Below are 23,475 nucleotides of genomic sequence, written 5' to 3' on the forward strand. Positions count from 1 at the left end.
AGTCTTGAGGATGTGATACATTTGTGGTTAAGGAAACAATGACATACAGTGGCTGGCGAAAGTATTCGCCCTCCCCCTCCCCCTTGACAATTGTCCCTATTTTGTTGCCTTACAACCTGGAATTAAAATAGATTTTTTTTTTGGGGGGGGGGTTGTATCATTTGATTTACACAACATGCCTACCACCTTGAAGATGCAAAATATTTTTGGGTGAAACAAACAAGAAATAAGACAAACAAACAGAAAGCTTTAATGTGGCTAACTATTCACATCCCTTCAAATTAGTGGATTCAGCTATAGGTCTATAAAATGCAATCTCCATAGACAAACATTGGCAGTAGAATGGCCTTTCTGAAGAGCTCAACGTGGCACCGTCATAGGATGCCACCTTTCCAACAAGTAATTTCGTCAAATTTCTGCCCTGCTAGAGATGCCCCGGTCAACTGTAAGTGCTGTTATTGTAAAGTGGAAACATCTAAGAGCAACAATAGCTCAGCCGTGAAGTGGTAGGCCACACAAGATCACAGAACTAGAACGCTGAGTGCTGAAGTGCGTAGTGTGTAAAAATGTGTCTGCAACATTCACTACCGAGTTCCAAACTGCCTCTGGAAGAAACGTCAGCACAAGAACTGTTAGTCGGGAGCTTCATGAAAATGGGTTTACATGGCCGTGCAGCCATACACAAGCCTAAAATCATCATGCGCCGGCTGGAGTGGTGTAAAGCTCGTCACCATTGGACTCTGGAGCAGTGGAAACTCATTCTCTGGAGTGATGAATCACGCTTCACCATCTGGCAGTCTAGCGGATTAATCTGGGTTTACCAGAAGAACGCTACCTGCCCGAATGCATAGTGCCAACTGTAATGTTTGGTGGAGGAGGAATAATGGTCTGGGGCTGTTTTTCATGGTTCGGGTTAGGCCCCTTAGTTCTAGTGAAGGGAAATCTTAACGTTACAGCATACAATGACATAGACGATTCTGTACTTCCAACTTTGTGGCAACAGTTTGCGGAAGGCCCTTTCCTGTTTCAGCATGACAATGCCCCGGTGCACAAAGCGAGGTCCGTACATAAATGGTTTGTCAAGATTGGGGTGGAAGAACTTGACTGGCCTGCACAGAGACCTGACCTCAACCCCATCGAACACCTTTAGGATGAATTGGAAAGCCGACTGCGAACCAGGCCTAATCGCCCAACATCAATGCCGACCTCACTAATTCTCTTTTGGCTGAATTGAACCAAGTCTCCGCAGAAAGCCTTCCCAGAAGAGTGGAGGCTGTTATAGCAGCAAAGGAGGGATCAACTCCATATTAATGCCCAGGATTTTGGAATGAGATGTTCGACAAGCAGGTGTCCACATACTTTTGTTCATGTAGTGTATGTGAAAACCCCCTAAGTAATGTATCTGGGGACTGACCAGATGCCTTGTGATCTGCTTCTCTCCCACATTAGACAACTCTTGAACAACAGTCTTAATTAAAAACATTTTTAAAAACAAGCACACAAACCTGAGAAAAGACATACATGCACATGAGTAGGATCATGGAGGAAAACAAAGTCATTCGCTGGAATGCGGTTTTAACCAATCAGCATTCAGGATTAGACCCCCCCCCCCTCCTCTTGTGACAAGATGACTCAACTATACACAGTAAAACATCACATAAACATGTCCTTCCTTAGTTACTGGAGTAGAGATAGATGCAAGTCTTCTGTTTAATAAATAAATTGAATTCACACGTGACTTTATACATACAAATCCAAAACCTTTATTTTTACATTCATACATCTATAATTGTTCAATACGTTGAATGCAGTTTTTTTTTTTTTTCTTTTTAAACACACAAAAAAAAACAAAAAAAAAGTCCTGAAGATTTACGGCTCGAGTAATGATTAATTTGCATGTTGTAAGGTTGGTGAAAAGCCTTTTTTTTTCTCCTTTTATTTTATTTTTATTTTTAAATGACACACACACCCGAAATAAAAACTAGGACAACTAGTGCCTTGAGTTGTACCTTTTTATATAAACAGAACTGGGCTGAATGGAAAGAAATTCAGTCACCATAGACAAGGCACCTTTAGTACACAGTGTATGTACAAACGTCTTATACACCTTTTTACTGTAGCTTCTAGTACAATGACAACTGGGAACGTTCACTTAAACAAACAAAAAAACTATAACACATCTATACAAATACATTTGAAGCAAAAATATCTTCTTGGTTCATACCCAAAGCAGTACCTTGAAATGCATATTTTTTTTTTTTACATTTTAAATTCTTGATTGATTCTGCCAGCAGAGAGCAACCCAGTGGATATAATTAGTTAATTACACAGTATGTCACAATATTTTTGACTGCAGTTGCCCGCTTCATTGATTGTTAACTATTGGCAACAGTAGTAACGTACGTACGCCTCATCATGCAGCATTTTGTCTTCCTACGAGAGCAGTAGTCATTATCAAGAGTTCAAAAAAACCTAAATGATTTTTTTTTCTCTTTCCTTTCACATGAAAGGGGGCAGGTCTACATGGTATAACATGTACATCAATATATAAAATCTATAAACAATTCAATATCTTATACAGCCAGGATAAATACAATTTATCTTTAAAATATACTGTTAACAACCCTCCCCCCTCTCTCAAATCGAAATGTCAATACTTTTAGAAAAGTTATTTGATATAAAATACCATATCCTTCAACGGGATTTATGTTTACATTCCGTCCAAGCTTTTTCCTCCAACAAAATAAAGCTTTTTTTTTATATTCCTCTTTAAAGCTTAAACATTTTAACTAAATTAAAAGAGACATACTAATATAAAGAAACAAATGGACTAAAGAGGTTCTACGTTCACATGTTTAGAGGAAAGTCGTGTAGAGCGGTGTACATTGGCCGTATTAATGAATCAACCTCTAAATCAACACAGTGTGGCACTACAATTTTGGGATGATTGTATACGTTGGGGTGTTTCAATGCCATGGTCAAGATTGACTCCGCCCGCCGCCAGTTCAGCACGCCTTGGACGGGTCTGTTGGCAGCTCTGTAGTGGACATGCGGTATTGGATCTTGGTGTTGGTAATCGCTCCGTGTTTCTGTCTGAGGTGCAATCGAAGCTGACTCTTGTGGCGAAAGTGCAAGTTGCATTTCTCACACTGAAACAGAAACGAAAGTGAGTTTTCTGTCTCCAATCTACATGGTTTAACACCTCAATTTCAGTGTGTACATCAACGATACTGACTGATAGATCATGTTGGATTGTATAGTTGGTGTACATACATAGGGTGTATATATATATAATGGTGTTATGCTACTTACATAGGGTGTATATATATAATGGTGTTATTCTACTTGCATGATAGGGTGTATATATATAATGGTGTTATGCTACTTACATGATAGGGTGTATATATATAATGGTGTTATGCTACTTCCATGATAGGGTGTATATATAATGGTGTTATTCTACTTACATGATGTATATAATGGTGGTATGTTACTTGCATGATAGGGTGTATATATAATGGTGTTATGCTACTTTCATGATGTATATAATGGTGTTATGCTACTTGCATGATAGGGTGTATATATAATGGTGTTATTCTACTTACATGATAGGGTGTATATATAATGGTGTTATGCTACTTGCACGATTGGGTGTATATATAATGGTGTTATGCTACTTGCATGATAGGGTGTATATATAATGGTGTTATGCTACTTGCATGATAGGGTGTATATATAATGGTGTTATTCTACTTGCACGATAGGGTGTATATATAATGGTGTTATTCTACTTGCATGACAGGGTGTATATATAATGGTGTTATTCTACTTGCATGACAGGGTGTATATAATGGTGTTGTGCTACTTGCATGATAGGGTGTATATAATGGTGTTATTCTACTTGCATGATAGGGTGTATATATAATGGTGTTATGCTACTTTCATGATGTATATAATGGTGTTATGCTACTTGCATGATAGGGTGTATATATAATGGTGTTATTCTACTTACATGATAGGGTGTATATATAATGGTGTTATGCTACTTGCACGATTGGGTGTATATATAATGGTGTTATGCTACTTGCATGATAGGGTGTATATATAATGGTGTTATGCTACTTGCATGATAGGGTGTATATATAATGGTGTTATGCTACTTGCATGATAGGGTGTATATATAATGGTGTTATTCTACTTGCACGATAGGGTGTATATATAATGGTGTTATGCTACTTGCATGACAGGGTGTATATATAATGGTGTTATGCTACTTGCATGACAGGGTGTATATAATGGTGTTGTGCTACTTGCATGATAGGGTGTATATAATAGTGTTATGCTACTTGCATGATAGGGTGTATATAATAGTGTTATGCTACTTGCATGATAGGGTGTATATAATGGTGTTATTCTACTTACATGATAGGGTGTATGTATAATGGTGTTACACTACTTACATGATAGGGTGTATATATAATGGTGTTATTCTACTTACATGATAGGGTGTATATATAATGGTGTTATGCTACTTACATGATAGGGTGTATATATAATGGTGTTATGCTACTTACATGATAGGGTGTATATATATAATGGTGTTATGCTACTTGCATGATAGGGTGTATATATAATGGTGTTATTCTACTTACATTATATATATATAATGGTGGTATTCTACTTGCATGATAGGGTGTATATATAATGGTGTTATGCTACTTACATGATGTATATAATGGTGTTATTCTACTTGCATGATAGGGTGTATATATAATGGTGTTATTCTACTTACATGATAGGGTGTATATATAATGGTGTTATTCTACTTGCACGATTGGGTGTATATATAATGGTGTTATTCTACTTGCACGATAGGGTGTATATATAATGGTGTTATTCTACTTGCACAATAGGGTGTATATATAATGGTGTTATTCTACTTGCACGACAGGGTGTATATATAATGGTGTTATTCTACTTGCACGACAGGGTGTATATATAATGGTGTTATGCTACTTGCATGACAGGGCGTATATAATGGTGTTATTCTACTTGCATGATAGGGTGTATACAATGGTGTTATTCTACTTGCATGATAGGGTGTATATAATAGTGTTATACTACTTGCATGATAGGGTATATATAATGGTGTTATGCTACTTACATGATAGGGTGTATGTATAATAGTGTTACGCTACTTACATGATAGGGTGTATATAATGGTGTTATTCTACTTACATGATAGGGTGTATATAATGGTGTTATGCTACTTGCATGATAGGGTGTATATATAATGGTGTTATGCTACTTGCCTGATAGGGTGTATATATAATGGTGTTATTCTACTTACATGATAGGGTGTATATATAATGGTGTTATTCTACTTACATGATAGGGCTTTTCTCCTGTGTGAATGCGCAGGTGACTCTTCAGCGTCTGCAGGTGACGGAAGCGCGTTCCGCAGATCTCACACGGGTATGGCTTCTCCCCGGTGTGGATCAACACATGGGCCCGGAGATGGGCAACCTGACCATGACAACAACATTATGAGACAACTGGGTCTGTGTGGTGGTGAGTTGTATTTTACGAAGACTATGATGATGAAGAAAAATGGGGGAAACAGAAATGGGGGTGGGGGGGGATGTGCAGCATAGCGGTGGTATTCCCCCCCCCCCCTCCCACCAGACTTTCCCTCCGTTGAAAAGAGAGAGGGGAATTCTGCTCACCTGCACGAATCGAGCTCCACACGTCTCACATCTGTATGGCTTTTCTCCTGAGTGGATACGAGTATGGGTCTTGAGGTTAGCTGGTCTGTTGAACTGAGCACCACAGATGTTGCAGCGATACGGCTTCTCTCCTGCAACGCAACAACATACAACAACAACAAAACCCACAGAACCAACGGTTAGCCGGTTACCAAATTTAGTGGGCAGAGCAGTTAACGTGTTATTATTGCTTCTATGTACCGGTGTGGACTGTCTTGTGGCTGGCGAGGTTTCCCTTGTAGCGGAAAGCAGCCTGACAGCGGTCACACTTGTATGGCTTATCACTGTGGGTCTGCAGCATGTGGAGTTTCAGGGCTCCGTCGTCAGCAAACTTGGAGTCGCATTCGTTACAAAAGAAAGTACCATTTTCTGTAAGGAGAAGCATTAGGGCAACTAATGAATACAGCAAGATTAGTGACGCTTCAATCGTTATCAAGAAAGTGTTGTGTATAAAGCAACAAGCAGCTAAGCTTCCCTCTGTCCATGAGGTGTTCATGTCTGCCTCGCAAATGGCCATCCTATTCCTTACGTTTCAGATCTGTTATCTTAATTTGATCACTGTTTGACGCAGAGTATTTTCCTGTGCAGAAAGGAAATACAAATTGTAGTGTAGTTTAAAGGTTTAAAAAGGCTTCTAAAGTTTGTAATTTCTACTTTAAAAATGTCAGACTTGACCTAATGAAAACATTTATTAACCCCTACAGAAATATCCATTTAATATAATCCACATAATAATTCAAATGTCCTGTTGCTGCAGGATTATTTTCCTTCTGTGAGAACCAGGGTCATACTAAGACAACGCATCGGTAGTGCACTAGTTTCCCTATATAGGGCTCTGCTGAAAAGTAGTGTACTAGTTTCCCTATATAGGGCTCTGCTGAAAAGTAGTGCACTAGTTTCCCTATATAGGGCTCTGCTGAAAAGTAGTGCACTAGTTTCCCTATATAGGGCTCTGCTGAAAAGTAGTGCACTAGTTTCCCTATATATGGCTCTGCTGAAAAGTAGTGCACTAGTTTCCCTATATAGGGCTCTGCTGAAAAGTAGTGCACTAGTTTCCCTATATTGGGCTCTGCTGAAAAGTAGTGCACTAGTTTCCCTATATTGGGCTCTGCTGAAAAGTAGTGCACTAGTTTCCCTATATAGGGCTCTGCTGAAAAGTAGTGCACTAGATGGGGAATAGGGTGCCATTTGCGACTCATTCCGGCGTTTTAAAAAGCAGCGTGTACTCACCACAGCTGGAGTCGGAGTACTCAGAGTGCAACTCTGACATCTCCTCCGCTAAACAGGAAGCCGGGGTGTTGGGACACACTTCAGAGTGCTGTGGGGGTGGGGCACCACAGGAGGTGCACTTTAAGTGGCTGATGTAGAGAGAGGAGTGGTTGTTAGCGCTCCTCTGTGATCCCTCCAGAGCTCTGGAGACACTAAACAAACGGCTGGGTGTCAGACATCATTTCTCCACACAACAATACAGCCGCAAGACAAAGGGGGGGGGGGCAGAAAGAGAAGGGGGGGGCAGAAAGTGAAGGGGGGGGCAGAAAGTGAAAGAGAGGCTACAGACGACAGTTGGAAGGTTGTCATCTAGGCACCTGCCGTGATGGTAGAAATTGCTTTAGAAATGTATGAAATGGGCTGGATGGCGGACAAAGAGGTGTACTGTGGAGAGCTTCATTGAGCAATACTTTGAATTGCAATTTATTTATTTTTTAAATATACGTCACTACCACTTTTCAATTCATGAAAGGGAAAACAAAAGCATCCTAAAGAGATAAAGCCGTAAAGTCCTACACACTGGCCCTCATCAACATGGGAATAATCGAGCATTTATGGTACAGTTGTAGTTCAGTGTTTGATTCGTCCAGTACGACTGTAGACTTTACCTGTTGATGATGCTGTTGAGTCGGGAGGCCTGTGGAACAAGCAGGTCCTCTCCATGCTCGCTGATGTTGGCGTTGGCCTGTGTGTCCAGGTGCTCTGAGTCTGAGGGCTGGGGGTAAGGGGGTAGACCCAGACGCTGGGGGGAGCTGACCACCGGATCCTGCAGTCCAGCATCCTCCTCCTTGGTGGCGCTCTGGTTCAGAACGATGAACTTGTACTTCTTCCAGTTGCGTGCCTTGGGGTCCTGGCTGCCCTGTAGGGGCTGGGCGCCACACCGGCCGGCCTGGGAGAGGGAGAGACCTGCGTTCTTACTGCTGCTGGACTCGGTGGGGGAGTTAGGCTGGCAGTCAGATTTGAGCGGGCTCTGAGGACTGTTCATCAGGCCCTTCCGTCCGGCTGAGGAGATCCCCAGAGGGTAGTGCTGCTGGCTCATGTCTTCCTCTGTCGTCTGAGGACCGTGCTCTTTACCCAGAACCACCACCTGCTGCTTGTGGCCCGTCGTGGCAAACGCTCTCTTCCTGGAACCTCCTACCCCACCAGCCTGGCTGACCCCTCCCTCGTGGCTCTCCTTCCTCATCTCCTCCTCCCTGGAGGAGACGTAGCTGGCTGTATGGTGGATGCTGGCCGAGCCCCCGCTTACCGCCCTGCTGTAATCAACCCTCATGGCGCTGCTCATGTCCGGGGGTGAACAGTGCTTGTGGTGAATCCCGCCTTTAGAGAAGTCACCGAACGTGTTTTTGGCGTCTGTCAGCTTGCAGAGAGGGAAAGGCAACCCCTGGACGGGGTAGTGACCGTAGAGGTGGTAGTTGCTGGGGGAATTGACCCCATTGAACATGCTGGAGCCGTAGGGCCTCCCGTCTCTGAAGGGGCCGACCCGGCCTGGCAGGTTGTCGACCACATCGTGGGGCCGGTATGCATTGACGCCCTGAGGTAAAAGCAAAGGGCTGACCAAGAACTCATCTCTGGGCAGCTTGTTGGCCTGGCCAGCGTCACTGAGGAAGAAGAGGAAGAAGAGTGAGACAACAGAACCTGAACAAGGCAGACAGATAACAGAAACATATTCTACATTCCTTCCCTGTCCACATAAATTACACCAATGTATTTCTCTGCTGTGCTCGCCTCTTTGACAGGTCCTCATTTGCAAATAGAAATATCTTATTAATTGAGTGAGAAAGACAGACCAACGTAAGGGTGCAGGGCCGGCGGGCCATCCTATCGCCTCCGACCACAGAACATCACCTGTAATGTTGTATTCATTTCACGACACCCAGCAGGTGATCTTACTGGTAAACCGTGTATATAGCCAAGTTATCGTTACTCTGTGTATTTATACCTCAAGTTATTACTATTTTTATTATCTGCATTTCACTGTTAGTCTACACCTGTTCTTTACAAAGCATGTGACATATACAATTTGATTTGATTCTAAGTTGAGTCTTCCTTCTTACATCCAGCCCCCCCCTCCTCCGTCCAAATACCTGGATTTGATGAATCGGTGGCAGGTGTCTACGACGTGATCCATCTGTAGGTAGATGGCTGTGTTCATGATCGCCATGATCAGACTCTCCTTCAGCGTCAGTCTGGAGGTGTACATGAACTCCAGTAGGATGGCAAACCCCTCGGGGTCAACCTTAGGGTCCAGGCTGATGGCATTCAGGCTACACTTCAGGGAGTCAGTAAATATAGTGTAGAACAACCCACTAGAGAGAGAGAGAGGAAGCATCGCGTTCAGTACAGGGACAGACTGGTCAGAGAGTCAGTAAATATAGTGTAGAACAACCCACTAGAGAGAGAGAGAGAGAGAGGAAGCACACACAGAGCGAGAGAGGGAGGGGGGGACACAGAGCGAGAGAGGGAGGGGGGGACACAGAGCGAGAGAGGGAGGGGGGGACACAGAGCGAGAGAGGGAGGGGGGGACACAGAGCGAGAGAGGGGGGGGGGGGACACAGAGCGAGAGAGGGGGGGGGGGGACACAGAGCGAGAGAGGGAGGGGGGGACACAGAGCGAGAGAGGGAGGGGGGGACACAGAGCGAGAGAGGGAGGGGGGGACACAGAGCGAGAGAGGGAGGGGGGACACAGAGCGAGAGAGGGAGGGGGGGACACAGAGCGAGAGAGGGAGGGGGGGACACAGAGCGAGAGAGGGAGGGGGGGACACAGAGCGAGAGAGGGAGGGGGGGACACAGAGCGAGAGAGGGAGGGGGGGACACAGAGCGAGAGAGGGAGGGGGGACACAGAGCAAGAGAGGGAGGGGGGGACACAGAGCAAGAGAGGGAGGGGGGGACACAGAGCGAGAGAGGGAGGGGGGGACACAGAGCGAGAGAGGGAGGGGGGACACAGAGCGAGAGAGGAGGGGGGACACAGAGCGAGAGAGGAGGGGGGACACAGAGCGAGAGAGGGGGGGGAAACAGAGAGAGATAGGGGGGGACACAGAGAGAGAGGGGGGGGACACAGAGAGAGAGAGGGAGGGGGGAGACAGAGCGAGAGAGGGAGGGGGGAGACACAGAGCGAGAGAGGGAGGGGGGCACGGAGAGAGAGAGGGAGGGGGGGCACAGAGAGAGAGAGGGAGGGGGGGCACAGAGAGAGAGAGGGAGGGGGGGCACAGAGAGAGAGAGGGAGGGGGGGCACACAGCGAGAGAGGGAGGGGGGGCACACAGCGAGAGAGAGGGAGGGGGGGCACACAGCGAGAGAGAGGGAGGGGGGGCACACAGAGCGAGAGAGAGGGAGGGGGGGCACACAGAGCGAGAGAGAGGGAGGGGGGGCACACAGAGCGAGAGAGAGGGAGGGGGGGCACACAGAGCGAGAGAGAGGGAGGGGGGGCACACAGAGCGAGAGAGAGGGAGGGGGGCACACAGAGCGAGAGAGAGGGAGGGGGGCACACAGAGCGAGAGAGAGGGAGGGGGGCACACAGAGCGAGAGAGAGGGAGGGGGGCACACAGAGCGAGAGAGAGGGGGGGGGGGCACACAGAGCGAGAGAGAGGAAGGGGGGCACACAGAGCGAGAGAGAGGGAGGGGGGGCACACAGAGCGAGAGAGAGGGACTTTAAGTATCAACAGCAACATGCAAACAGTGCGGGACAGAGTCTGCATCCAAAATGCCACACTATTCCCTATGTAACAAGGTTGGTTATATTTCCCCTTGCCACTGCAGAAATATGTTACCCAGTAAAACACTACTTCAGCAAAAGTCTAAATGTATTTGTTTTTAAAATACATGTATACTTACACTAAAAGTTTGGGGTCACTTAAAAATGTATATATTTTTTTTTTATCCATTAAAATAACATCAAATTGATCAGAAATACAGTGTAGACGTTGTTAATGTTGTAAATGACTATTGTAGCTGGAAACGGCTGATTTTTTTATGGAATATCTACATAGGCGTACAGAGGCCCATTATCAGCAACCATCACTCCTGTGTTCCAATGGCACGTTGTGTTAGCTAATCCAAGTTTATAATTTTTAAAAGCTAATTGATCATTAGAAAACCCTTTTGCAATTACGTTAGCACAGCTGAAAACTGTTGTGTTGATTGAAGCAATAACACTGGCCTTCTTTAGACTAGTTGAGTATCTGGAGCATCAGCATTTGTGGATTTGATTCTTGTTCTGAGAAATGAAGGCTATTCCATGCGAGAAATTTCCAAGAAACGGAAGATCTCGTACAACGCTGTGTACAACTCCCTTCACGCGCAAACTGGCTCTAACAAGAATAGAAAAATTGGGAGGCCCCGGTGCACAACCGAGCAAGAGGACAAGTAAACTCAACAAAAAAAGAAACGTCCCTTTTTCAGGACCCTGTCTTTCAAAGATAATTCATAAAAATCCAAATAACTTCACAGATCTTCATTGTAAAGGGTTTAAACACTGTTTCCCATGCTTGTTCAATCAACCATAAACAATTAATGAACATGCACCTGTGGAAAGGTCGTTAAGACACTAACAGCTTACAGATGGTAGGCAATTAAGGTCACAGTTATGACAATTTAGGACACTAAAGAGGCCTTTCTACTGACTCAGGAAAAACAAAGAAAGATGCCCAGGGTCCCTGCTCATCTGCGTGAACGTGCCTTAGGCATGCTGCAAGGAGGCATGAGGACTGCAGATGTGGCCAGGGCAATACATTGCAATGTCCATACTGTGAGACGCCTAAGACAGAGCTACAGGGAGACAGGATGGACAGCTGATCGTCCTCGCAGTGGCAGACCACATGTAACAACACCTGCGCAGGATCGGTACATCCGAACATCACACCTGCGGGACAGGTACAGGATGGCAACAACAACTGCCCGAGTTACACCAGGAACGCACAATCCCTCCATCAGTGCTCAGACTGTCCGATATAGGCTGAAAGAGGCTGGACTGAGGGCTTGTAGGCCTGTTGTAAGGCAGTTCCTCACCAGAACTCACCGGCAACAAGGCACAAACCCACCGTCGCTGGACCAGACAGGACTGGCAAAAAGTGCTCTTCACTGACGAGTTGTGGTTTTGTCTCACCAGGGGTGATGGTTGGATTCGCGTTTATCGTCGAAGGAATGAGCGTTACATTGAGGCCTGTACTCTGGAGAGGGATCGATTTGGAGGTGGAGGGTCCATCATGGTCTGGGGCGGTGTGTCACAGCATCATCGGACTGAGCTTGTTGTCATTGCAGGCAATCTCAACGCCGAGCGTTACAGGGAAGACATCCTCCTCCCTCATGCGGTACCCTTCCTGCAAGCTCATCCTGACATGACCCTCCAGCATGACAATGCCACCAGCCATACTGCTCGTTCTGTGCATGATTTCCTGCAAGACAGGAATGTCAGTGTTCTGCCATGGCCAGCGAAGAGCCCGAATCTCAATCCCATTGAGCGCTTCTGGGACCTGTTGGATCGGCGAGTGAGGGCTAGGGCCATTCCCCCCAGAAATGTCCAGGAACTTGCAGGTGCCTTGGTGGAAGAGTGGGGTAACATCTCATAGCAAGAACTAGCAAATCTGGTGCAGTCCATGAGGAGGAGATGCAGTGCAGTACTTTATGCAGCTGGTGGTCACACCAAATACTGACTGTTAGTTTTGATTTTGACCCCCCCCCCCCCCCTTTGTTGATGGACACATTATTCAATTTCTGTTAGTCACATGTCTGTGGAACTTGTTCAGTTTATGTCTCAGTTGTTGAATCTTACGTTCATACAAATATTTACACATGTTAAGTTTGCTGAAAATAAACAGTTGACAGTGAGAGGACGTTTCTTTAGTGTCTAGTTTACATTAATGTCTAGTTTGAGAGACAGACGCCTCAGAAGTCCTCAACTGGCAGCTTCATTAAATAGTACCCGCAAAACAACAGTCTCAACGTCAACAGTGAAGAGACAACTCTGGGATGCTGACCTTCTAGGCAGAGTTGCAAAGAAAAAAACATCTCAGACTGGCCAATAAAAAGTAAAGATTAAGATGGGCAAAAGAACACAGACACTGGACAGAGGAACTCTGCCTAGAAGGCCAGCATCCCGCAGTCGCCTCGTCACTGTTGACTTTGAGACTGGTGTTTTGCGGTTACTATTTAATGAAGCTGCCAGTTGAGGACTTGTGAGGTGTCTGTTTCTCAAACTAGACACTCTAATGTACTTGTTTTCTTGCTCAGTTGTGCACCGGGGCCTCCCACTCTTTCTATTCTTGTTAGAGCCAGTTTTCGCTGTTCTGTGAAGGGAGTAGTACACAGCGTTGTACGAGATCTTCAGATGCACAAAAAGCTCTCTACAATGTGCACAAATGTGTTTACATCTCTGTTAGTGAGCATTTGTCCTTTACCAAGATAATCTGTGTGGCATATCAAGAAGCTGATTAAACAACATGATCATTACACATGTGCACCTTGTGCTGGGGACGAAAGACCACTCTAAAATGTGCAGTTTTGTCACAACACAATGCCACAGATATCTTAAGTTGAGTAAACGTGCAATTGGCATTCTGACTGCAGGAATGTCCACCATAGCTGTTGCCAGATAACTGAATGTTCATTTCTCTACCATGAGCCACCAATGTCATTTTGGAGAATTTGGCAGTACGTCCAACCGGCCTCACAACAGCAGACCACGTGTATGGCGTTGTGTGGGCGAGTGGTTTGCTGATGTGAATGTTGTGAACAGAGTGCCCCATGGTAATGGGTTTATGGTATGGACAGGCATAAGCTATGGACAATGAACACAATTAGATTTTATCGATGGCAATTTGAATGCACAGAGATACCGTGATGAGATCCTGAGGCCCATTGTCGTGCCATTCATCCGCCGCCATCACCTCATGTTTCAGCATGATAATGCATGGCCCCATGTCGCAAGAACATGTACACAATTCCTTGAAGCTGAAAATGTCCCAGTTCTTCCATGGCCTGCATACTGACCAGACATGTCACCTATTGAGCATGTTTGGGATGCTCTGGAGCGACACGCAAGACAGCGTGTTCCAGTTCCTGCCAATATCCAGCAACTTCGCACAGTCATTGAAGAGGAGTGGGACAATATTCCACAGGACACAATCAACAGCCTGATCAACTCTATGTGAAGGAGATGTGTCACGCTGCATGAGGCAAATGGTGGTCACACCAGATACTGACTGGTTCTCTGATCCATGACCGTACTGTACTTTTTTTTTTAAAGGTATCTATGACCAACAGATGGTTATCTGTATACCCAGTCATGTGGAATTTATAGATTGGGACCTAATGAATTTATTTCAATTGACTGATTTCCTTATATGAACTGTAACGCAGTATAATCTTAGAAATTGTTGCATGTTGCGTTTCTATCTTTTTAGTATAGTTAAGTAGTACTTTAAAGTATTTTTACTTAAGTACTTTACACCACTGGGAATCAGGAATCTACAGCCATAAACATACTGTTGTCCTTTAATGTTCTTCCTTGTGTCAATCATCAGAATAAACACCAATCAACTGGCTGGACCGTCCTTTTTTTTCTCCAAGACAACACGAGAGACATTACAAAATAGGATCACGTCTGTTACTGGTGCCGAGACCCGTCTTGTCTTCGTGAGACATCTGTTATCTATGAGACCTGTTTGGAAGTAATGCACTATGTAGGGGGAACAGAGTGCACTATGTAGGGGGAACAGAGTGCACTATGTAGGGGAAACAGAGTGCACTATGTAGGGGGAACAGAGTGCACTATGTAGGGGGAACAGAGTGCACTATGTAGGGGGAACAGAGTGCAGTATGTAGGGGGAACAGAGTGCACTATGTAGGGGGAACAGAGTACCATTTGGGATGCCGTCTAAGAGTCACGTGAACACAACACACCTGCAGGCCATGAGGACAGTCTTGTGGGCACGAAACTGCTGTCTGTTGACCAGGATGGTGACATCTGTGAGGATGTCCCGGCTACGTAACCGGTTGAGGTTCAGCAGCACGTCGCTGGCGTGACGCGTGAATTGGATGCAGCTGTCTGCTGCGCAAGCCATCTTGTCAAGCTCTGGTGGAGGCGGAGGGGGGGGGGAGTAAAACAAATAGTCAGAGTCATGGATAGACATACAAAAGGGTTATATACAGCTCTTATACTGGTTAATCATCAAATAGGTAGTATCTTGGTGGTGAAACCCGGTGGAATATGGATCCAATTGCAGGGCTCTCTAACCCTGGGCCCTCCTGTAGGGTTTTTGCACCAACCCTAGTTGTACTAACCCGATTCAGCTTTATCAACCAGCTAATCATTACAATCAGGTGTGTTAGGGTTGGAGTGAAAACCTACAGGAGGCTCTGCAGAAACAGGGTTGAATAAAATGAATGTTGTGATATACACACACACACACTTTTTAAATGTAACCTTTATTTAACTAGGCAAGTCAGTTTAAGAACAAATTCTTATACAAGATAAAGCATGGGCAACTTTTATGAAGGCTGGGGTGATTGTCATTTCGCACTTGTTTTTAATGTGTTGTTTTTTTTCATTTCGCACTTGTTTTTAAGTGTTGGTTATTCTAATAATAGAAATGCTCACCAACCTCACCAATATTGTCTGATTGCAGTGGAACTTTTCAGCCAGTAGGCGGCACCATTCAACAGAGTAAATAAACTACGACACTTTCAAGTCACATTTTCTGGACGGCCACACTTGTTCCCGAAAGTGGGATAACACTTGATTTCGTTTTTGCTGGCACTCGAACATGAATGTAGAAGATGAATTTTATATATATATAACCTGAACCTTTATTCAATAAAAGTAAACTCAAGCATTCTGCAGTAACATACTGGTTCTGTATGGTGTATGGTTCTGTGACAGCAGCCTAGCCTACATGATGTAATATATCATAGCAGCACACTGTTATTCGGGCATGGAAACATAGTGTGTGAACAGTTCATGATATATAGTTGAGAAATGCAAGCACCAGGTGTAGGAGTCTTCTTCCCTAGAGTTCAGTTGCCTACACCGTGCATCACAACACACCTGACTTTGACACACAGCCTATGACTTATTGTAAGGGGACGTGTCCAACCTGGACTCAAGGTTAGACATAACAAAGTAAAAGGTAAATCTGGGCCACACTCCCAATTAGTACGATATGTTACATTTTGTGAGGTATGTGTTAGTTGATGTCCATCATTTTTTTATGATATGTTACGAATTGCCATTTGTTGTGGCTAACGTTAGCTAGGTGGCTAACATTAGCTAGGCTGTTGGTTAAGGGAAGAGTTAGCTATCATGCTAAGTAGTGGCTAATTAGCTAAAATGGTCTGTGATGACATTCAAACATGCGCAACCTTTGGGTTTCTGGATGTTTGTGTTTTATGCCCGCCCACCCAACCACCCGTTTTGCCGTATGTAACCTTCTGTTTTATGGAAAGATGCAGCAGTATATCATACTAATTTACGTGTCCTGGATTTACGTTTACTATGTTACGTCTAGGACTAGGAAACCAGGCTGGCGTGTCTTTAAATAATATAATGTCTGTGCCATCTGGGCATTTCTTACGTGTTGAACATTCCGTATTGGATGATTTTTTCTCCCTGTGAACCAACAACACGCCAAATACGTAGCCTTCATTTCCCCGCTATATCCTTAATAAACAACCCGCAGTCTATCACTAGCTCATTTACTTATTCACAATGGACAAAACACTTTGAACATATTCCAGACAAAAGTTGGCAGATTTAAAATGTACTGTTGACTGCTAGAGAACATTTGAATGATTATAGTATAGTAGTAATGATAATAATAATAAACCTAGTTTACATTTTTTTTTATGCAATTAACGGTAGATTAAACGGCAAATTGCTCCATGAATTTCAAAATATGAAAAATCAAATTCTACCACAAGATGTCATCAATTTACTGTAGAAGTTTATACGTCTGATCATTAATATATTAGCCTAGAAGTGTGTCTGATCTTCAGCAATATAAATAGCGGGTAGTCAGATGCAGGAGCACTAGCGGTTCTGGGGGGGGGGGCAGTGCACCTGTGACAACAATTTTGGACCCCCTTGTGGCCCCCCTAAATGTGGAGTATGACATCATTTTTACATAACTAATTTTTGCTATCGTAATTTTTATTTTTTTTACATCCGTTATTACACAGAAAATGCAAATAAATTGTTGAATGATTATGAACATGGTCTTTTGCCTGCAATGCAGTGAAGAAAACGATATGACAACAATAACGTGTAATGTAACTGGCCCCAGCTTGGCCCCCCAGTTGAAACGGTCTAAGAACCGCCACTACGCAGGAGAACATGTTATGGCAATAACACAACGCAATCCAGGAGACTTCAGCATATTTTGAAAACACTTTTGGCACAGTATATGTTTCAACTACAGTCTGCGAATTTCAAACGGGTAATTTACTACTAGCCTCAGTCTTTCCGTTCAACCCCCATGTAATAAATTGTTAAACTGACAGTTTCTTCACGTGGAACAACATGTGGAGCCAACCGGTTAAATAACACGCAAACACATTGGACACAGATGTAGCTCTCTGTCTCAACCCCATGTCTCAGGCTGTCCCTTGACTCGTCCCGATATGAACTTTAAATAAAGAATCTACACACAGGTTGAAGTAACCACGGTTTTCATATATAGGTTATAACCCACCTACGACTACTGCTTTAGCGAAAAACGTCATATTTCACAAATTTTTGTCATTTATTTTCAGTTATTAACTTTTCAATAAACATTCATATAGAGTAACTTTTGTGTCTCTCTTATTCCTAGCCTACATGCAGACCCTTAGCCTAGCTAGGCCTGCCTACACGTCAACAACAGTATTTTACACAGACTCCTTGCATTGAGGCTTAGTAATCAAATACAGGTTTATTGCATCGGCTAAGCACTTAAATACTGCAACATTGTATCTGTTAAATCACTTAATTACTGCAACATAGTACCTGTTAAATCACTTAATTACTGCAACATAGTATCTGTTAAATCCCTCCATTCAATGCGACATTGTATCGGGTTAAGTCGTTGTGCCTAGCCCCCCTCTCACCTGGCCCTCTCCCCTAGCCCTAGCCCTCTCCCCTAGCCCTCTCCCCTAGCCCTCTCCCCTGGCTCCAGACAGATCGTATGCAGGTACAAACGTGCGGCATACGCTCGTCCGTGCAGCGGCGGAACGCTACAAACTACAAACAACAAGATTTCCGTAGAGGAGGAGGCGGCGGGGGGGGGATAACCGTGAGACCAAACGATCAATATCTCCTGCAACCAGATCCCGATGTGCTCGTTCAGTACCGATTGTTCGATTTGACTTTTATTTCCCCCTCCTAGACTGCCTGGATATCTAAAACAATGTAGCATAACAGCCTTAACACACATACCCCTGTCTATCTGCCACAATACCGACACTCTGCAACTTAGGCTACATTATGCCCGTGGGAATCACCTTATCATAAACTAAATCATGTATATCTACACCGCTGTTATTAATAATACAATCACAATTAGGTGAACACAGTTGCAAAATCCACCAAGGTTACAACTGTACTTAGGTTTACTGAGAATATATAGAAGGCAGCACTTAGTCCAACTGAACAACTTGTTTATTAGTATTCCAGCACACTAGTCAGTCTAACAGAATAACCACGGAATGTAATTTCTGTTCTGCGATCAGCACAGTACATTTAAAAAGCTACTGTCAAACCGAGACAAGGCGACCAGAGCCGTAGAGAGTGAAGGGAAGAGACAACGAAATATTATACAGACAGAAGCTGTGTCACAGCAGATGTCACCCGCTAAAGAATGCGCTGAAACCCGTCCACCATACACCCTCAAATCACATTATAAAACACATTCAGAAACACACAAACACCTGCAATAAAGAGCACAACTTCGCGCCAAATTACATAGGAAAAAAGGAATTTAAAAAAAAATCACCTGGTATTGCTTTCCTAGAAACTTCTTGCATCACCACTTCTAAGAAGCCCAGTTCTAAGAATCACAGCGGCTCAATTCTCGGAATTTGAGCTGGTGGCGATACCACTTTCAGAGAGCAGGGGAGAGTCCGCTTTTAATGCGCGCTGAGAGACGTTTTGATTTTCCTGCTTATTGTACAACATCAATTGTGGAACAAGTGTAATACAAATTTAAAGTGAAATTATGTACAAATATAGTCATATTTTGTTGTATCTATTTGAAGATAAATAGAGTGTAGAGTTTTGTATCCCCCCCTAGTTTGGATTGGAGCAGACCCAGACGGTCACATGGGGGAAACGACATATCTACGTCACCAGCCTCTAAACCCAGCCTCTAAATTCTCTGAACTCATTTTCTATTCTATGACATAAGCAGTGTCCGTCCATCCGCTGCCTGTGTGAAACCCACATAAATAATTTACACAGAACCTAACGGGAGCGCGTATCCACACGGACATGTGTTGCCTAGGCCTATTTGTTGTGATATTGTAATCATTTTTGGGGGGGTGTTTCTCCTGCGGGGGGGATATTAAACCGCAGATCTACCTTCATTTGCTGTGGACTGTCTGCTGCCATATCATCACAAGGGTTTGTTTAGGATGACATTATATTTGTGAACCAAAGACATTGTGTTTTAAAACTATCTTCATCACTGGGATTTTCCGTTTGCTCTAGCCTTTTTGTTGTCTTTGAGGCGGACTGTTTATGCCAGGTTTATCTGAAAAATATGCTTTAGATTTTAGGTTATTACGGAAGGTTGATGTTTATTGTCATGAATCTTGCCCAGGAGGCAGAACAATAACGATTTCCGCTAGATGGGTCAGCTGCAAAGTCAAAATTGTTTATATCGTAAAAACTTATGAAAAAGAAAGTGTATGGTTAGGTATTAGGGTTAGCAGTGTGGTTATGGTTAATGTTAGGTTTAAAATCCGCTGTTATGATTTTGTGGCTTTGCCTTCTGGTGACCACTCCGCAGAGCTGCCTCCAGGGCAAGATACAGGACAATACATTCCAACCTGTGTTATTGCGGTCAGATTGACCGTAACCTGTATAGGTTAACAACTGGTTAATGCTATACAGTCTATCTAGCCTATATAATCGCCACCGTCCGCTGCTATGCAAAGCATGAACTATTTGCGTGCTCTCTCTCTCTCTCTCTCTCTCTCCTCTCTCTCTGACGTAAGTCAGCAGCCAATGTTGGGCAATATAGCCTACAGCAGCAAATTTACCCAATTTGAATTGGGTTGACCAAAAATGTTCAACGTGCGAATGAAAAACCATAGGCATAGTGTTGGAATAAAATTACTATTTATAATGAATTCTTAAATGCCACACAAACTTAAGTCTACCGGCAAAATGCCATTTAGCCTTCAAATCAATCAAGACTAAAAGGCTTAATTAGGATATATATTAGGCATGACTGGGCCTAAGTATACAGATGGAAATTCCTTCCATCTACAGCATAACCCCCCAATAAACGCTATAGACTGCGTTTATATATTTAAAAAAAATCTTTATTTAACTAAGTCAGTTAAGAACAAACGACATATGTTTACCTTGACAGCTCGGGGGATTTGATCTAGCAACCTTTCGGTTATTGGCCCAACACTCTAACCACCTGCCGACCCAAAATAGGGTAAATAATATTACGGTAAATAGGTTTAAACTTATTTACCGTATTATTAGAATAGACAAACATTTTAATGGTCATCATTGTTAGTCTAAATCAGAGCGATTGGAGCGGATTGTTAATGGGATCAATTAGCATAGGGTTTGAAGTGTATGGGAACCACTCAGGGCAACCCTGAATGTCAAACCTTTTAAATTAACTTTAGGGCTCCTAAATAGACAGTGTAGGCCTATGTAATGCACTCTCACAAGGCTAAATATAGTTCTTTCTAATCGTGAAATGTAAATAGTCCTATTTTTTTTTATTTATTCAATTTAGATGTGGATCAAATCAGTGGAAATAATGTATGGTTGATCTGAAGTTATAGACCTGACGCTTCAGAATAGATGGAGAGTCATCAATGCGTCGACGGAGCCATGCGTTCCCCTGCGTGATGAATTATAGGCCGAACATGGCCAACAGACAGTAAGTAGTAACCCACAAATTATATCAAGTGCGCAACATGTGTCAAGTGAATATTGGAATTCAATGCGCCTGGCACAATTCTGCCCTTCGAATTAAGATTTGCTTTTGTTGAATAGCAACTTCGAAAATACAGATCCCACTTTGTGACATTAGGCTACTGCGCGATGGCTCGTTATAGTAGACCTTATGCATTATCTTTATATTTGAGTTCCTATTTGAATAATGAGTTATTGAAGTTTTATGCCTAAAGCAAAGACCTGACGGCTATTTTGCTTTATGGTATTAAAGCTAACAATCTTTTTTTTTAAAATATAAATACATTTATCTTTAAAGTCTATTTTAGGCGATTTTGTATTATTTGTTTATTATCTGTTTACAAATAGGCATAATAACCACGCAATGTCCATCAATCAATCACATTTATTTTTTTAAAGTCCTTTTTTTACATCAGTAGTTGTCACAAAGTGTTTTAGTAACCTCGTGCTTTGTAATAACCTTAACTTTGCTTAAAGGGTGTGTCCTTCTTAATGTTCTAGTATTTTCCATGAGGATATTTCTCAGCCTTTAACGGGGCACATCTAGTGACCTGTCTGTCTGACTGAGCAAATAGAGGGTGCCTCTTTTTCTCAGCTTTTTAAACTTAACCCGTCCACTTTTTCGTGCGATTGACATTGGATTAAAACGTTTATTTTAAGAAAGTCATTTTAAAAAAGTATGAAAATGAATAAGATGTATATGCAAATGTATTGAGGACAATTTAATTGTATTATTGACGTAGGCTATTGAATCACTTTCATGTATCATTCCTTTTATGTTGCTCTACTCTCTTTGAATTGGAAAAAAAAAACATTAAAATACTTTATAACTTTATTAACGTGGTCCGTCTGGTCCTTTTTTCTTAGATCCAGCCTGGCTCTTCTTAAAGTGTCTAAACTGAGTGACAGCTAGGGTATCCTCCTCAATTTTGTTTTTGACATGACATACTTAGTCTGTCCTTCCTTTTTCTGTAAGTAAACAGGACTTGTTTTGTCTTTAGTGTTGTGTGGAGTGGAGCTGGTATTGAGCAGCAGCCCTCAGTACTGTCTGTTATACTAAACTACTGCTGTGTTTTACTACTATGTCCCATTCCCCAGCTCCTTAAGTGGCACTGGTTTCAGCTGATTAATGTCCTTCCAACTTGGCTCTATGTACTGACCTCTGCCCTTTAAGATGGAACTGAAGAGGAGACCAATGCTTGCGCCCTAAATGGAACCCTATTTCTTATCTATTCCCATAGGGACTCTGGTAAAACGTAGTGCACTATATAGGGAATAGGGTGCCATTTAGGATGTTGAGGCTGTGATCACTGAGGACATAACCCCATATTGCAGCCTACTTAGTGTCTTCTCTGGTTACAATATCAAATGTCTCTAAAGACAGCAACAACAAAAAAAAGGAAAACATATTTCTAGAAATAGTTTGGGGACTTGAGATATGCGTTTAAATGAGTGGGGTGGTATGATTACTCTGGTCCCAGATCTGTTAGTGTTATTATGTCAACTCCTTAGCATAACAATGAGTGGAACAAACAGATCTGTGACCAGGCTATGGTATGACTAGGATCTAGCCCACCTGGGTAGCTGTGGTTATGGTGGCTCCACATCGTGGACTGTCCTTCCTCTTCTCTCACCCGACTCACTCCCTGGCATAGGAGGAGCATCTGCTGGGCTGGGGAGACAAGGTGACATTTTTTTTGTAAAACATCTGGAATCAGATTCATCTCAAAATAAATGGTATGTTTTGCATAGATTACCAGGGCAGGATGAATGTTGTTGTTTAAAAAAAATCTAAGACTGTCACGTCCTGACCAGTAAAAGGGGTTATTTGTTATTGTAGTTTGGTCAGGGCGTGGCAGGGGGTGTTTGTTTTATGTGTTTCGGGGTTTTTTGGTTAATGTTCTATGTTAGTATATTTCTATGTTTGTTCTAGTTCTTCTATTTCTATGTTTAGTTTATTGGGGTAACCTTCAATTGGAGGCAGCTGTTCCTCGTTGCCTCTAATTGAAGGTCCTATTTAGTAGGGGTGTTTTTTCCATGGGTTTTTGTGGGTAGTTGTTCCTTGTATAGTCAGAGCACCTTGCAGGACTATTTTTCCGGTCGTTCTTTTGTTCAGTGTTCATTTATTTAATAAATACAAGAAGGTGTTTCCCATTCCCACTGCAGTTTGATCCCATCCTTACGACGATTGTGACAAAGATCCCATTATGAAGCTTGTTCCTAATAGAGTCGAAGCTTAAAGGGACAATGTGCAGTTTCTTCATCCATTTCTTTTTCTTCTTTTGAATTAATGAAATATACCCAATGATTCTAAAA

At 43.1% G+C, this 23,475-nt stretch overlaps 1 protein-coding gene across 2 annotated transcripts; it reads right to left on the bottom strand.

The window, feature by feature from the left end:
* Window positions 1–1,739: 1,739 nt before the first annotated feature.
* LOC106560604 (B-cell lymphoma 6 protein) lies at window positions 1,740–19,082 on the bottom strand. Of its 2 annotated transcripts, none has more exons than XM_014123650.3 (9): window positions 18,992–19,082; window positions 14,928–15,099; window positions 9,119–9,340; window positions 7,643–8,632; window positions 6,996–7,123; window positions 5,967–6,134; window positions 5,727–5,857; window positions 5,389–5,526; window positions 1,740–3,149 (listed from the first exon to the last, which is right to left on the bottom strand). In XM_014123650.3, the coding sequence occupies exons 1-9, from the start codon at window positions 19,020–19,022 to the stop codon at window positions 3,006–3,008; spliced, it is 2,124 nt and encodes a 707-aa protein (XP_013979125.1). In that variant the 5' UTR covers window positions 19,023–19,082; the 3' UTR covers window positions 1,740–3,005. The 2 variants fall into 2 exon arrangements, with proteins under 2 accessions (XP_013979125.1, XP_013979124.1); XM_014123649.3 differs by having other exon boundaries at window positions 6,996–7,186.
* Between the last annotated feature and the right edge of the window lie 4,393 nt (window positions 19,083–23,475).

This window comes from Salmo salar, chromosome 10 (assembly GCF_965601325.2).
Source record: "Salmo salar chromosome 10, fSalSal1, whole genome shotgun sequence".
NCBI classification, from domain to species: Eukaryota; Metazoa; Chordata; class Actinopteri; order Salmoniformes; family Salmonidae; genus Salmo; species Salmo salar.

Excerpts from the sequence above, each read along its gene's own strand:
- LOC106560604 (XM_014123649.3), bottom strand. The coding sequence starts at position 19,022 with ATGCAAGAAGTTTCTAGGAAAGCAATACCAG. Across the intron at positions 15,100-18,991 it reads TTCTAGGAAAGCAATACCAG|AGCTTGACAAGATGGCTTGC; the intron begins GTGATTTTTTTT and ends CGCCTCCACCAG. Across the intron at positions 7,187-7,642 it reads CTCAACAGCATCATCAACAG|TGTCTCCAGAGCTCTGGAGG; the intron begins GTAAAGTCTACA and ends CCGTTTGTTTAG.